General features: G+C 36.0%; 1 protein-coding gene across 21 annotated transcripts in view; it reads left to right on the top strand.

Annotated features, from left to right (window-relative positions):
* LOC139939424 (uncharacterized) overlaps positions 1 to 15,784 on the top strand; it is an 88,111-nt gene that overhangs the window by 23,384 nt on the left and 48,943 nt on the right. For all 21 annotated transcript variants that reach the window (XR_011786306.1, XM_071935308.1, XM_071935321.1 and 18 more), the window contains 8 exons: positions 10,065 to 10,244; positions 10,682 to 10,939; positions 11,734 to 11,828; positions 12,455 to 12,492; positions 13,510 to 13,670; positions 14,441 to 14,532; positions 14,760 to 14,800; positions 15,505 to 15,536. Coding sequence is in view for 20 of the 21 variants with exons in the window: in XM_071935308.1 (XP_071791409.1) it covers positions 10,065 to 10,244; positions 10,682 to 10,939; positions 11,734 to 11,828; positions 12,455 to 12,492; positions 13,510 to 13,670; positions 14,441 to 14,532; positions 14,760 to 14,800; positions 15,505 to 15,536 (897 nt within the window). In the remaining variant the exon portion in view is untranslated. The remainder of the gene's footprint in view (positions 1 to 10,064; positions 10,245 to 10,681; positions 10,940 to 11,733; positions 11,829 to 12,454; positions 12,493 to 13,509; positions 13,671 to 14,440; positions 14,533 to 14,759; positions 14,801 to 15,504; positions 15,537 to 15,784) is intronic.

The raw sequence follows: 15,784 nt of genomic DNA, 5'->3' as shown, positions 1-15,784 counted from the left end.
GCTTCAGTTTTTTAGTTAGCAATGAATCTCACTGAAGTGTAGTCTTCTGTTCTTGTGATGTTATCTTTCATAATAAAAAAATAAAAAACACCTTTGTAAGTTAGATTCCGTGCAGTTTGAGGAATTTATTTATGTTTTCTCTCGTATATTTTTTTAACTGTTCTTTCGGAGAAACTTCTGTTCTTTGCAAATATTCCTGGGTACCCGATACATGATTCTGTTCCTTCGGATAAATACAACAATAATTTTGTGTATGAATCATTCATGTTCCATGCTCAATAAAACCGACCAGTATGAGCACATGATATCAGCAATTACACATCATGCACGTTGTGGCATTATTCCCCGAATCCGCCGTCAATTAAAGTTTTTAGTTTCTACCGCACATTGACGGTCAACCAAATCATTGATCTGTACCGACATTTTAAAGCCAGCTTTTGTGAACTCAAACACACTTCATAAAAACACATGTAGTTACACGCACACAGTGTGTGCTTGAATTGCCTTTCCACATCACAAAGCACGATCTTGCTCAATTAAAAATTAGGGGGGACTTTCCCATTTTCCACTGGGACCCGAATCATAATCGAGGTGTGATATCATTTGTGTATAATCTACAAGCTATTTACAGCTGGCATCTGGTAGTTTCCCCCATGATTAGCTACATCCCTGCTTGCTTAATGGTACGGTCCGCTGTATAAACGATGACAGTTCTCATCACCACTTGAGCAACTTGTGCCAGTTGGCTTTACTTGTAGTGTAACTCAAACCAAGATGTGTTGAGTTTGATTCCACAGCTTGCTATTTCATCAGACTATCAGCTGGGACTATCAGCTGGGTGTGTTAGTTCTTCACAGTTTGTCTCTTGGATTTTTACCTGTTCGGATGTAACTCTGTAAGGGACACAGTTCTGACATGCAGTCATGAAGCGTAAATGATGACAACTTCTAGAATCTAGGGATGACTTGGAATACGTTGTTGGTTTAATACAGTCTTCAAGGTCTTCGCTCCGGATCCTAATCAAATAAAGATGCGTATATCTTAGGAGTTTAAGCAGAGTAATGTTGGAGTTTTTCGCTAGGAATTTGTATACGTTGTCATGCAGGTAAAATTGGCTGACTGGGAAATGTGCTTTTATGTCTGTGGAGAGGAACACTTTTTAGTCCAAAGAGATTATAAGAAAGGTTGATGGATGTTTTAAAGATCAGTTAGATACAAACTATGATATCTTACAACCTAACGTAAAATTGTTAAGTCATTTATCTCATTAACCATTACCATGCCCTGACTACATTCATACAAATATGTATTTTATTTTTTTGCTTTTATTTTTGTGCTTTAAATGGACTCAATTAAAATTAATAAACAAGAAAAAAAGGGCCATCTTGAAATTTGGAGTTGTTTGAAGCTATACACTCTCCCACCGATGAATGTAGAAGTAAATGTGTACCTTGATGTGAGTTATCAAATGATGAGAGCCTGTGAACGTGCCTAAAGCATGCAGACAATATCCGTAAATGTCAAAGCCGGGCTTGATATTAACTTTGGACAGTAGGCCAATTCTTTTTGTCTCCCATAATGGCCGACCGTGTTAGTCGACAATGTAAAAGGAAAACCGTGCAATTTAGAGGCATGTTTGTGTGGATCATTGTATTCTACTTTTACAACATCTTTCAACCCATGCATTTTATAACAAGCGGTTACAAACGCTTTTCAAAGACCAACTCGACCGATCCATGGCAACGTGTTCCTTTAACAACTGTTATAACTCATTGTGTAATTTCTTAGTGAAAAATGTGACAATGAGTGATACATTTCAATTCTATTGAGCATGTAAGTGGCATGGCTAATGAGATAGCTCTTCTCTTCGTGCTTGTTCAACTCATCTTGAATCTGGTCTTGTAAAATAAACGTTGGGTCTTGCAGTGTTGGGAATTTTCCTAAAAATTTGCTAAAATTTGAGCCGTGCAAGACTAGTATCTGCACTTTATGTGTCCCAACCTATATTTGAAGTAACAAACCTGTGAAAGTTTAAGCTCAATCAGTCATCAGAGTCACAAGATAATTGTGGGGAAAAAACCTAAAATGTTTTTTTCCTAGGTCTGTTTTTAGACATCAGCATTTTTGACTCACAATATCAAAACTAATTGCTTTACTCATTTTTCAGAAACTAAATCATTTCAAGCAAAAATATTTCAATTGATCACAGTTATCTAACTCTGCCCATCTCTATGTTAGTTGTGTGTAACTGTAAATCTGTAAACATCCATATTTTCAATCTTACCAATGTCGTACACCCTTTAAAAACATAAACAATTATCTATTTTTTAATTTTAGGAAAATTATTTCTTGTGAACTTTGATATTATGTTGACTCTTGCGGTTTTGCATCAGCCTTTATCTATATAGTGTTGAAAAGTTCAAGTTAATGTTTGGTGTGTGCAGTGCAGGCTCATATGGTGGTATTTGTAATGTTTTTTTTAAATGTACATTTTTTGTAATTTAGCATTTGTGCTGGGAGGACAGTTTTATCTATTTACCTATCATAGCAACAACTAACAATGCAATTTATCAGCTGCTTTACCCCTCAGCAATAAGCCACCATACATTGTTCAGTCCAATTTAATTTTTAAAGCCATTCTCTACAATTCTTTGCATGAACACATGGTGTAAATGAAGCATATTGCCCACATTCATCCATAATGTATTTAATTGAGTGACTGCATAAAAGACTTGTTTACTCAAATCATTTTCTAGTAATATGAAGATAAATTAGGGGCACGCTTTACAGACATGCAAGACATGAACAGAATTTATTTTTTAGAACAGACCCTTTTGTTTTGATTGTATTTGTAGTAATTACTCTATATTCATTTTGACCCCCTTTTCTAATGTCAAATGCGGCTACTCTCCGTCACGTAAAATGCATGCCATACCATTAATAACACTGTTTAATACTGTGAGAAAATAGAAAATTAGCTGTTTGCAAACTGCTTATAAACCAATAGGGCGTATGGTATAAATGAAAAACAAAAGTGATTGGCCTGACGCTTCAACCCTAGCAGAGTCTTTCTTGATGGCTAAAAATAGACAATAATTACTGTATGTACCACTTTGACTTCCGAAATGGCCCCTGACCAAGTTTTGTGATGATGATGTCAAGAAGTAAATTGAAAATATACTGAATGGGCTTTACACAACTTTAAAAAGGCAATAAATAAGCCAATACATTCTTGTTTAAATTAACAATTATAAGTCAAAATTATGAAAGTAATATCAAATGTGAAATGAAAGACAAAACAAAAGAATAGCAATCTTTGGATGAGACATTCACAGCAATCTGTTTTGACTTTTCATTTGCACCGTTGAAGATATTCACCTTTTCACCTTTCACCAACTAAAAGGGAAGAAGTGTTAGCTTATTAAACTAATTGGGGTAGTCAAGAAAAGCAAGAAAAATAGTGCCTGCAAAATAAATTGGTGGACCCACTTAATTTTTTTTTGTCATTAATATATTCTTGACTCTGAACAATACCCACTATAAGAAGTATACATCAGTAGCATTTCAAAATTAGACAAAATCAAGTGCAAAAGTCTAAACCCTTAAGGTCCACTGTCTACAGATCTGAGATAGTATCCAGACAAAATTATTGCTGTATCTTCTGTCAAATTGGAGCCCTGGAATTCAAGAAGCTTCATCAGGTCCTGAAGCCTGTGTCTTCATTTCCAATATTCTTCCTATCGAGAGACAAAAAACAATCATCGCGATTGTGGAATTCTAGCATTGAAAACAGAGATGGCTGTGAGCTATTTCTAGAAACGGACTGCAACCTTTCATCAAAGTAAATAGACACCATGGAAATCAGGAATTTTTCATTTCAGGCTTTATGTTTTCTATTGCAAGGGAGTTTTATTCCCTTTTTTTCTCATTCCCTTCATTTTGAAGGGTTGATGTAGGTAATACATTTATAATATGTGACATGACAATAATATAAATCAAACTATTTGTATTATAAAACAAAATTCAAAAAGTTGACATAGTCTACAAATTGCTGGGATTCATTTCTTTTTAAGAACTGTGTTTTTAAATAAAATTGAAAATGGGCACTTGATTTTATATAAAAATTTAGGCCTAGTCTTTGCTTTAGCTGTTTTCTCGTTTTTGATGTGTGACTAGTCTGTGTATGACCCTTTTTTTAATCTCACTTCATAAAAGATAAAGGTTATATTAGATGACAGTTAACTGACATGCCCCAGGGTTTTGTACACATATACCCACTCTAACATACAGATCCATTTATAGATTGAAATTTGAGATTAAAAATATTCCCTTTTCAAGTTAATTAATAAACGAGTGTGTACATAAATTTATGAATCCATCCACAAGGGGGGTCGGCAGTGAAGAGAAAATATCGGCCGAATGACATAAGAGTCCAAGAGTACACAAACAGTACCTTGGGAAGTTGAACACCTGTCTAATTTATTCCCTCTAATGGAGAAGGTGAAATTACTGTAGAGCTGAATGGATGGTCTGTATATCATATTATTGGTCTGTTATTATTGTTGGACTTAATAGTTTAGACCTTGCACTACACCCAGGGTGTTTGGAGTATGAAGTGGTCGCTGTAAAACACACATTGGATAACACTGTTTGCAGACAAATAGTTTCACGCTGTTCAAGTGAAAGGTTTTAATAATATCAGCTCTTCAGTTTATTTAATGTTAATATATTTTTATAGTGCTGTAAATGTAGGAGCTTGTTTACCAATAGGGGATTGATCGATGGGAATGTAGACAGAGAAGAGTAGTCGTGGCTGACTGGTCTAGTATACTGGACTCAAGCTTTGGTGCTTCTGTAGCAGGTGTTGGTTCGAGTCCTGGTCTTGACACTTGCGTCCTAAGCAACACACTACCGGTAAATAGAGCTACAGTAACTCTCCCTGATTCTGCAGAAAGTTCCCAGAAAATAAACCAATTGTTCAATGTTCTGATGAGCAGATATGACATTTTAATTAATAAAGTCAAATTTATTTATACTTTTCTCGCCATTCGTGCATATCGACTTGCATTATAAATGCAAGTATCGACCAGATGTGCTAGTTTTTTTCATTGTGGGAACCCTGGGGGTCTGCATTTGACATTTAACATTAGAAAGATTGAAATACTAACATAAACTAACATGGATACTATTTAATATATAGCAGTGTAGGTTTTGTGGGTGCACCATTTCAAAATCCCTTCTAGAAGTGGTTGTTTTCTGAGTAAAGAGAGATGGTTTATTGTGTTAAGATTTGTACACAGTATGAAAATGGTGATTGTGGACAACTTTTTTCTCCCCCACTAATTTGTGTGACTCTGATGATGACTGATTGAACTTTTACAGGATTTTTATTTCATGTATATGTTGGGTCACACAAAGTGTGAATACTAGTCTTTGACAATTACATAAGTTTGACTTCTCTCATATTCAAAGTAAATATTAGGTTGGCGCACAGGTATTTTTGTTTGTGGCTGAGCAGATTTGATGGTCTTTTCATCAGACTATGGGTTTAAATCCTGGTTAGGTTATGACACGTTTGTCATTGAGCAGGAATCTAAGCTATAACTTCACCTTATCACAAAGGTGTGAATGGGTACCTCCAGGGGTGGAGACTGTTTAATATGTGAATAATTTGGAACATGTACGCCCATTTGGCTGCGGGTGCTGCATACTCCTAAGGAGTTGAGACGGTTTTAGTAATTAATGCTTAATGCCCAATGAACATGGGTAGTAATATATATTGGGAGGCACTTTGAGCGAGGTTCAAAAGTGCCTAATGTTAATTTGTATGTTTTACTATTCAGGTGTTTTCCACTGGGGTTTGCTAATATTATGCACAAAACCTCCACTATCTGAGCTATTGATTTAAGTGGGAGAGATATAAATATTTAAAAGAAGAAACCTTGAATGTGGTTGAGTACGTATCCCTTGAACTCGTTCAAGACTTCCATATGGTTGTTTTTTACTTTGAATTGATTTTTATTGTAAACACTTGGGTTCCCGATCAATTGAGAAGAGATGAAAAAACTATTTCTGTGCAAAGTCTCTCATTTTTTTCTGCCGTTTCATCTTGAAATGATATGTAAATCCCAAAGTACAGTGTGCCAAAGATTGAAGCAGTAACAATGGATCTGGTGTAATATCCTTGATTATCCTTTTAACCTTCTGTCAAGAGATAAAGGAGTTTCCAAGGCAGGTGGTTCATCCACTTAGCTCTAACCCTGGAGGTTGAGGATTGTTTCAATGAATTATCAGATTATGGAATGGACTTCCTTGTTATTTCCCTCTGCAAGTTTATAATCAATCGTGGTTTTATTGTGTCAGGACCCATCATCGACTTCTTCTTGTGAGTGCTAATTACCGGTAGTGGTTGTTGTTTTTTGTTGTCTCCTAGCTTGATTTGTGGAATTATGTTACTTTCAATTCTGTGTTTGCTTTGTTTCATCTTCAGTTTTGTAGCTATAAAGTACATTTAAAGTTATTTTTCAGTGTTCATGTTTTATGTATCAAAGGAGTTGAAGTGTTGTACTTGTATCTAGGTCAATTGACATAGGATGGACTTCTTTTCCTAGAAAGTTTGCCAGTGGATGATTGTTCGAGGGGAGACTGGAATCCTCAATGTGAGGTCATGGATGGTCTAGCTGCATTGAATCAGTATAAACTACATAATGTTTGCAACATTTGTCTCTGTGTGCTTCTGTCAGCTGTCGAAAGGATTGAAAAGTTGGAAAAGAAGAAACTGAATGTTGACGATGGTTTTCTATGAAACAGACACCACAAGATGCAGACATCTCTTTGCTCTTTGATTATTACTTTTGGTTCATCATGAAGAGCTGTTTGAGCGTCTTCACTACTGTGGTGTAGTCACATACGTATAAAAACATCTGAGCAATGTCCTGACACCTACGCTATTAACTAGACACTGAATATTCTCCAGAATGAGAATTTCTTCTCATGTAGAAAGCGACTCACAAATATGAAAACCCCAATGCTTGCGTTAAGCTGACTACACGTCGTAATTCTAAACTGTACTGTACTGCAACTTGACGTTGATGAGTAATTAGGGATATAACAATGGGAGATCTACTGACAAGCCGATACTACGGATTCTTTAATGGGATATCCTTGGTGTCTCTCGGGACAGAGAGTGAGCGGGTGAGTAAACACAGAGATTGAATAAATCGTCTTGTATCAAATGTCAGTACATGTAACTGACTCTAGTCACCGATCATGTCTGATACAATAACGTGCTCAGGCAGAAGTGAAGGCTGAAATTTCAAATCATGATAGCCAGACTTAGTATTTTTATTTCATGGGTTGAGGCAAGGTTCGACAGATAAGAAATGGCAAACACACCTACAAGGGTTTCAAAGTAATCTTACTTCCTACAATGAAGGACAGAAAATGAGAAATTAACAGAGTACATGTTTGAGTTTGCACCTTAATTAACCCTTTGTCTTGCTTGATAATTGAAGAAACAAAAGTACCTTCATGTTTCAAATGGAAACATTACCAGATGAATAGCAGTGTTCTCCCTTAACACTCACTGAAAAGTTCAGGGCAAATACAAATTATTTTAATTATAACATCGAAGTAGTAATAATATCGACTGTCTTATATAGCGCACGTTTCTACCAAACAAGGTACTCAAGGCGCTGAGTATATACTCTCAGAAAGATAGGTTATTGCAGTGATGAATTCTGAGACCCCATTATTTAGCACCTTGTTAGGATTTACAAGGTGCTACGGCGCATACAGCAGCCCCAGCCAGGAACACCCTTCTCTTTTCAATAAGTGCACTTGGGTTCTTTTGCATGTGTTACACAACACATGGGACCAATGGCTTTACATCCCATCCGAAGGACGAAGCAATGGCTATTAAAGTGTCTTGCTAGTGTCACGGCTGGGGATTCAAACCCACACTCTGCTGATCAGAAACACCAGAGTTTGAATTGGGTGCTCTTAACAGCTCGGCCACGACACTTCCAATTATAGTTTAAGTGTCGGCATATTTGTTGACATCAATCGCCAGTTTCTGCACTACAGATTTGTTTGTTTACCAATGTTTGTTACTGTTTAACTACCTGCAGCATGTAGCGGATCACTTGCTGGTTATACTTTGCTGTGGGCTCTCAGCTGTGCACTTTAACATTGTTAAAACACATCTTTGAAGAAACACAGACTAAAGCCTGGTTCGTACTTCCTGCGAATGTGAAGTGAATTTTGGTGACACAATAATGGGTGTCCGATGTTTTTCCAATTGTGACGGAAGAAAAAATCATTTAATACACTAAAGTCGCAGACCAATTTTAGTAGTCATAAACAAAGGCGCTTTACCATATATAAATTAACTGCAAAAAGTAAAATAAACCAGCAGCAGAAAATAACCAATGACTATGAGGAGTGGGCCAGAATGTACCCAGGGATAATTACTCTTTTAAAAGAACTTCAAAAGCACCTCATAGTTTTCCAAAATTCTTGCTAAGCTTGGCACTTTTCTCTCTTTATTTGTTGACAAACTGCATGACTACTATCCTATACACATACTGGTATGATGATCAAACTTATAAAATGTATCTACCTTTAATTTATATATGGTAATAGCTTTAATGTAAAGCGCATTGATACGGTTTATTGTGAAATGCGCTATATAAGAACTTGTTATTATTTAATACTTGAATTGGAGAAACATAAAAAAAATTACAATTATTATTCCAGTAAAGGAACATTACAGAGTTGGTTTTTGCTAACAAAACAGTTGCTGGCTGTGTAAGCACTTTCTGTAATCCACCATATGCATAAACTGACAAACCTGTCGTAGTTTAAGATTAATCAGCCATCTGGGTCACGGGAAAATATTGAAAACATTATTGCACATTTTGCATGATATTGATAAAATAAAATAAAAATTTAAATGCTCACTGAGCAATAAACTCCAAACAGGAATTTAGTTTTACTTATTTATCCTCAAATATGACATTGCAGACAAAAATATTTCATGAGATGTTTTCTACTATCATCATCATCATTACACCTTAAAAATGTATGTAAATCTGTGATCTTAGACAAGTTTTTTTCTTACCAATTCTGTAATGTTCCTTTAAGTTAATGAAAGTTTCAAAATCCAGAAAATCAGTTCGCTGAATGTTATCGTTTTAAAATTCCAGTTTATAAATCAACAGACAGAGACATCCAATCTAATAAGATGTAGACTACTTTCCTAGAATTGCAATTTAATATAATTAATGTGTTGTTGAAAGCAATTATATTTTCTCCCAAGGATTAACTGACATCAGACTCCTTGAGATGATTGGCCTCAAAACCATCCCAGATCAAGAACACCCCTTTTTTACTAAGATTAAATCCAAGATTGAAGGATGGTAGCTTAATATTTCTTTTGGCAGTTGCAGGAGGAGGCAGGGGGGGGGTAGTTCAGTGGGGTTAGCTGAGGCTTGGATATTGATGAGTGATTTCCCAAGAGGCACATGGATGCAGTGCTATTTTTCTTGTTCCCAACCAGAATCATTCCTCACCAGTTCTTCTCGGAGCCAACACTGTCTCCAAAAAGAGTTTTATACTTGTTGTACCAGCAAGTATTTTTGTTTTTACGATCGACACCAGGTCGCAGAGCTGCCAACTCTTGATTCTACAGAAAGTTCTTTGAAAATAAACCAATCTGTCCATGTTGAACAAATTTCAAAATGTCTCATAACATGGAAACTTTGTTCTACTATGTTGAATGTAATTCTAAATATCTCTGTGACTGTAGTGAACAATTTCCCTGATGGCAAGTTGCAAGATACAAATATTGGCAGCTCAGCATCCAATTCTTCAAAGTTCACTAGCATTTTTTGGGTCTGTATGAAGGTGTATTACAGCTCAATGTTTAAAAATGTCTGTGTTTTTATGTTTAAACACAGACAACAGGTGTGTGTCTACCTCCATGCCAGATTATCTTAAATAAAAAAGGGTTATTTTAGCTGTAAATTTCATTTTCCTTCCCTCCTTTTTCTTCTTTTCTGCAGGTGATGAAAGCTGAAAAGACCAAACTGGAAGGTAGACTTTCCGAAGTCTGTCAGGAGTTAGACTCCTATCGAACCCAGCAGTTTATAACACCACAGGAAGTCAACAGCATGTCTCCATCATTATCCCCAAGAAGTGAATCAGGACTGGGTAGAAGTCTACACTCGGAACTCAAATCAGTAGTAAGTCATTGAAGAAATCTCTGTCAAAGTTTTTATTCATTGGATCCAGTTTATGTTCTAGTTATTTATATTTGTTTAATTTCTCTGGTATAAAAGTACAAGAGCACAAGAGCTATCAGGAAACTCTCCTTTCTTGCTGGCATGCACAAATATTAAGATGAAACATAGTTTGGCTTTTACCCTAACACCGATGTGTAAAGCACATGTATACTTCCCCAAGTTGTGTGAAAAAAAAACATCCACAGTCAAATCACTCAGATAGGATTTGAACCCACAACCTTTGGCACTAGTGGATTTTTTTCACAGAACTCGGGAAAGTACCGCGTATACAGTGCTTTTTACACATCAGTGTATGGGTAAAAACCCAATTATATTCTTTATCATGATGCAAAATTAAGATGAAGTAAAAAAACAAACTGTATAATTATTTTTTTTAGGTTTCTGCAGATGAAAACCTGCCCTCCCCAATCTGTGGCAACGAGGATTTTGATTTTGAAAGTCACATCGATAGTGCTAGCTCGTCCACCGCCAACACTCCCGACACGCCATCATCGTCATGGCAACAGCCCTCCTCTGCAAACCAACTCCTGGTTCATTTCCGACGACGGAAAGACGATGTGATGAGGCAGCTGCAGAGCTTCCTGGTCGAGGAGGATCAAAACAACGATAATGGAGAAGAGGGATCGTCTTCCAAGGTGAATACCTAGAGTTGATTTCCAGGTCTTTCTCTTTTTTTCCTGTTTTCAAAGGGATCGATTGAGTAACCTGCTGGAATATGCAGTTCTCGCCTTTTCTTGTTTCTGAATGTAGATAATATTGGATTAAGGTGACTACCTCTTCACCTTTGATTAGAACAGACTACATTCACTTTAAGGCACAATATATGTGTTTGGAGCCGTTTCATTGTTTTAATATTTTATGTAGATGTTTTTAATAAAACTAATACAAAAATTTAGTTCACATTTTTGAGTTGCCGAAAATCTGGTGCAAGCATGAAAAGTCTGACCTTTTAACCTAATTTACACCAAATTTTCGGCGTTCAAAATATCAATCCAATTCAATCCATTTTCTGTAGTTACAAACTTTTCACTGTGGCAACATTTCACAAAGCCTGTTGGGACAACAATTTGCTTAATACTGAAAAAAAAGATTTGCTTAGCAAAAGTAGATTTCCAGCCAAAAGAATCTTAAAGTTTACTTTGCCATGACTGGCACCAATCATGTTCCTGCTTAAATTGGGCCCACAAACACAGATGACACAGTAAGTAAATGATTATTTTCAAAATTTACAAGAGCAGGAATTGAACCTGCGGGATTTTAATGTACCGTCGTTCTACTAGCATAGTTGGTTGTCTCCCCGTTGTTGGCCATCTCCCTATTTTGTCAATATCTTTGTTCGGGGTGCCATTCAGAAGCCATGTAGAGTGATATACACCCTCTAAACTGGAGGTTTTAAAATTAAAATTTTGTTGTTTTTTATCTTGAGCAGCAGGATAACTTCACAAAACTTCTTGAAACGGAACTTGACTCAATGATGGACAAAATTACATCTTTAACGAAATCAAGGAAAAATTTTGAACACAGGTAAGGCTGACAATAGAAATACTGATTTGCTCAAAATGTTATCTGTTAACAAAGAACAGGCTAGTGACTTTTTAGAATATTTTCTGATTTCATGATTTTGTATAAACTCCTGGTGCCAATACGTGTTCTTAAAAGAAGTAAAACAGTCACTAGAGGGAGAGAGAAATAGTCCATGATTTGTTCAAACCTGAAGGTTTATGTTTCCAGTGATGCACAGTGAGTCTGCAAACCTCCTGAGTTGTTAGATCTTGTAAGTTCTGGGTCTAGCGTTTGGGGATAACACAGGCTCAAGAGCCATTTTCAATTTCGCTAAATCTCATTCCTGAAAGAAGATCAGATTGGCTCAGTGGTTTCTTTCCTTCTTCCCCTCTGTGGACACTTGGTTGGTATCCCACCTTAGACTGGAGCCTTGCATCTGGATTGGGTTTTCAGTCCCCACCTGATTGCCTGGTTTCCCTCTTTGGAGTTTTCCTCTCTCATCTAAAACTGAACATTTCTTCTTCCTATCCACCCTGTGGTTGGCGCTACTTGTGCTGTTGCATGTGTAATCAAATAAAATAATAAAATAAAAAAGGTTTGAATCTGAAGCTAAACTTCACTATTTTTCCCATTTCTTCCCCCACCAGAGCCAACAAGTTGTCCTTCATGTTGCGGAGTTTGCAAGGTAAGATCATGGAGGTAGAATAAGATAGTGAGATTCAGTTCAGACAATGTCACTTCACGCCATAAGTAAACAAGATTCACTAGACCCCCTTACATATCTTCACCATCTTATAGGTACAATAGGTGCACGTTTCAAGGAGTCTGTGTGATGATTACAATCAAAGATTATAGAGCAGCGCTGAATGCACAAGATGGTGGATATGGCTGAAGTGTGATGCACTGGGCGCCATTTCAGCAAGCAACTCCTTTAACACAAAAATTGATCAAGACCATTGCGGATTATGAGTAACAAAACATTTGCTGATGGAAATGGCGCCCAAGAATACTTCATGTTCCAACAATATATAGAGCTCTAGAATTGTTGGTTGCGATATTGATATTTTGTACAAACAAAGTAGAAATAGTTAAATGCAAAAATTGATATTGATACATTTGTTTATGCGCGCAGCTTGTCTTTATGCGTAGCCGACTTGGCCATGTCACCTTGGGAGAAACATCGCATAATTGAAACTGAACAACTTCAATCCTGGTTGTATCTTATTTCCCTGGACGGATTTGTGAAATATTCTCACTCTTGTTCATGGATTGAGATCTGAGTCCAGATTACCATATTGGCATGGCTCGAATAGTTGACAGTACCTTCATATCCAATTAGTATGAGGCGTTTTTTTTGTAGTAGAGAGTTCATTCTTCAATAAAGATGATTTTATTTCCTTAAAGAACACGGATGACTTGGTTCAGGTAGTTGATGGTACGTTCCAATACAAACATTGTCAAGTGTTTTTTGTAGTAGAGAACTGTTTTTCATCAATAAATATGATTTTATTTCCTTGAAGAACACAGATGACCTAAATGTCCAAAATAAAGACATTTCCATTGTTGGACTTAAGCAATGGCAGCCATCACAGGCTTTATGGGAGATTATTTTGTATTATTTTGAATTTGTATTATTGGTTTTTATTTTCTCATTAATTCAATGCTGTGTTTACTACTGACATCTTGTCTCTTTCCTAAAAAGATGACTACGTAAGAATTTCTAAGAAGTATGAAGAAGCTATCAAGCACTGTAAGGAGCTAACATCTACAAAGTGTGAGCTGGAGCGAGTCAAAGCAGAGAGTGAGATCTTACAGTTTAGTATCCAGACAGGCAAACAGAAAACACAGGAACTGGAAAGAAATGTAAGGCCCCTTCAACTTCTATTTGTTAAATTTGTAAGAAAAAAAATGACTTGATAATTGTTTTTGTAACTTTGTATTTTAATAGAAATTGTTTTAGAAGTTCTTAAAAGTCCTAAATGTCAGTTCCATCTGATACCTTTTCGTTGGCCCTATTGTTTGAGAGCATGGAGGTACAAATAGAGGAAGTCGGTTAAATCTTGGGGTACAGTCCACTACGCCCTCTTAAAGGATTAACCAACCATGATGGGGAAGTCTGGCACTTACTGTAAAACATAGGAGATCAGGTTGGCTTCGTGGGTTTCTTTCCCTACCTTTTACCTCTATGGACCCTGGATTGAGCCTTGCATGGGGATTGAGTTTTCAGTCCCTACGTGGTTGCATGTTTTCTTTTCCAGGTAACAGGTTTTCATCGCTTTGCTAAAACTGAACATTTTCCCATTGTCTCCTATTCATGGTGTTATGTGCTTTTGTGCTGTTGGATGTAATGAAATAAAATAAATCATGAATTGTTTAGTTTGATTTCATTTTTACATGTTTATTGTTTTCAGCTTTCATCCTTCATGTATTTTTGTATAGGCCTAGATGGTAAATTTTTATTGTGTATTTTTTTTATAACATATTTTTAGACACGCAAAGCCAAAATGCATTTCACTCTACAATTATATTTTACATGTGACCATAAAATATTATTCATTAATCACTAACTAAAATAAATCATGAGCAAATTGTTGTGTTTGATTTCATTTTGACATGTTTTTGTTTGTTTCCAGCTTTCATCCTGTGAGTTAGACTTGGAATCAGCTCATCAAGCCAATCAGAAATACCGTCAAATGGTTGAAACCCAACTAGGGGAACTTAGAAGGTATTTTATTAGATGTTAGTTTTGCATCAGGAATAAGGAATATAATTTTGTTTACCCATAACACCGATGTTAAGAGCTATGTACTCAGTACTCGCCCGAGTTCTGTGAAGAAGTGAGAAAAAAAAGTATTAACATAATTAGAGTCTGTTTTCATCTATAACCATAACAACTCAAATAATTTATCTTACAAATTATGTCCCAAAACAATGTGTGTTTTGATTCCACAGGTTGTTCAAAGAAATGGAAAAGAAGTACAAAATATCACAAGGTAATTCATTGAGTAGAGTGCATTACTAAAAAGATTGAATAGTTACAAAATAATCATTTAACCAATATTTACATTTGTAGGGAAACCTTTAAACTAGTGTGACAATAACTCTTGTTAAAGTTTATATATTTTACTTTAATTTTTCATTTTGCAAAAACTCCAAGAGAGTTTTTCTCAAACTGTAATTAATGGCCCCAATAATTTGACCTTAGCAGAGTCTTTTTTAAAGACAAATTATTGCCTGAACAATTTGACACTAGTAGTGTCTTTTTCAAAGACTAATTAATGTCCAAACATTGTTAACCCTGACAGGGTCTGGTTAATTAAAGCCCAAAGATGTTAACCCTAGCAGAAGCCTCCTCTGAGCCTATATAATGGCTAAACATCTCCGGGGTCTACTTCGGGAGTACGGCTATGATGATGGTGATGATGGTTCTAACCATATCAGAACCATAGCCACATATTTCTCTAGCAGAGTCTTTCTCCAAGGCTAATAATCATAGCCACACATTTTTGACCCATTGAGAGCCTTTCTAAAAGAATTTTGTAGTTCCTTAATGCCAAACAAACTAAAAAGTTGCTTGATATGTAAGACAAGGTGAAGATGATTAAATGCATGGAATGTGTATTTTTTTTACTCTCCTTAACACATAGTAAGCAATGTTTTTCTCACAATGACCTTTTTTTTCTTTTTCAAATCTTAGACAATGCAAGAAAACAAGAAGCAGCCTATAAGGTAAGATTTTTATGAAATTAACAAAAATTCCCTAAATCAATTTGGTTTTCTTTTCTAGTTCTGTATTTTACTTATACACAGTATAATGACAGTGGTTTTCATATAGACTAGATGGAAGTCTCATTTGTAATTGATTTGTTCGTTTTTGGTCCTGCGTGTATTGCTTGATTGTATGAAGGAAACAAACCTGGGCATTTTAGCGAGTCCCTTCGTTTGAATATGCACAAAACTGCCACAGTCTTTTGGCT

This window comes from Asterias amurensis, chromosome 7 (assembly GCF_032118995.1).
Source record: "Asterias amurensis chromosome 7, ASM3211899v1".
Classification (NCBI taxonomy): Eukaryota; Metazoa; Echinodermata; class Asteroidea; order Forcipulatida; family Asteriidae; genus Asterias; species Asterias amurensis.
This window is presented reverse-complemented; position numbering and strand designations above follow the sequence as displayed.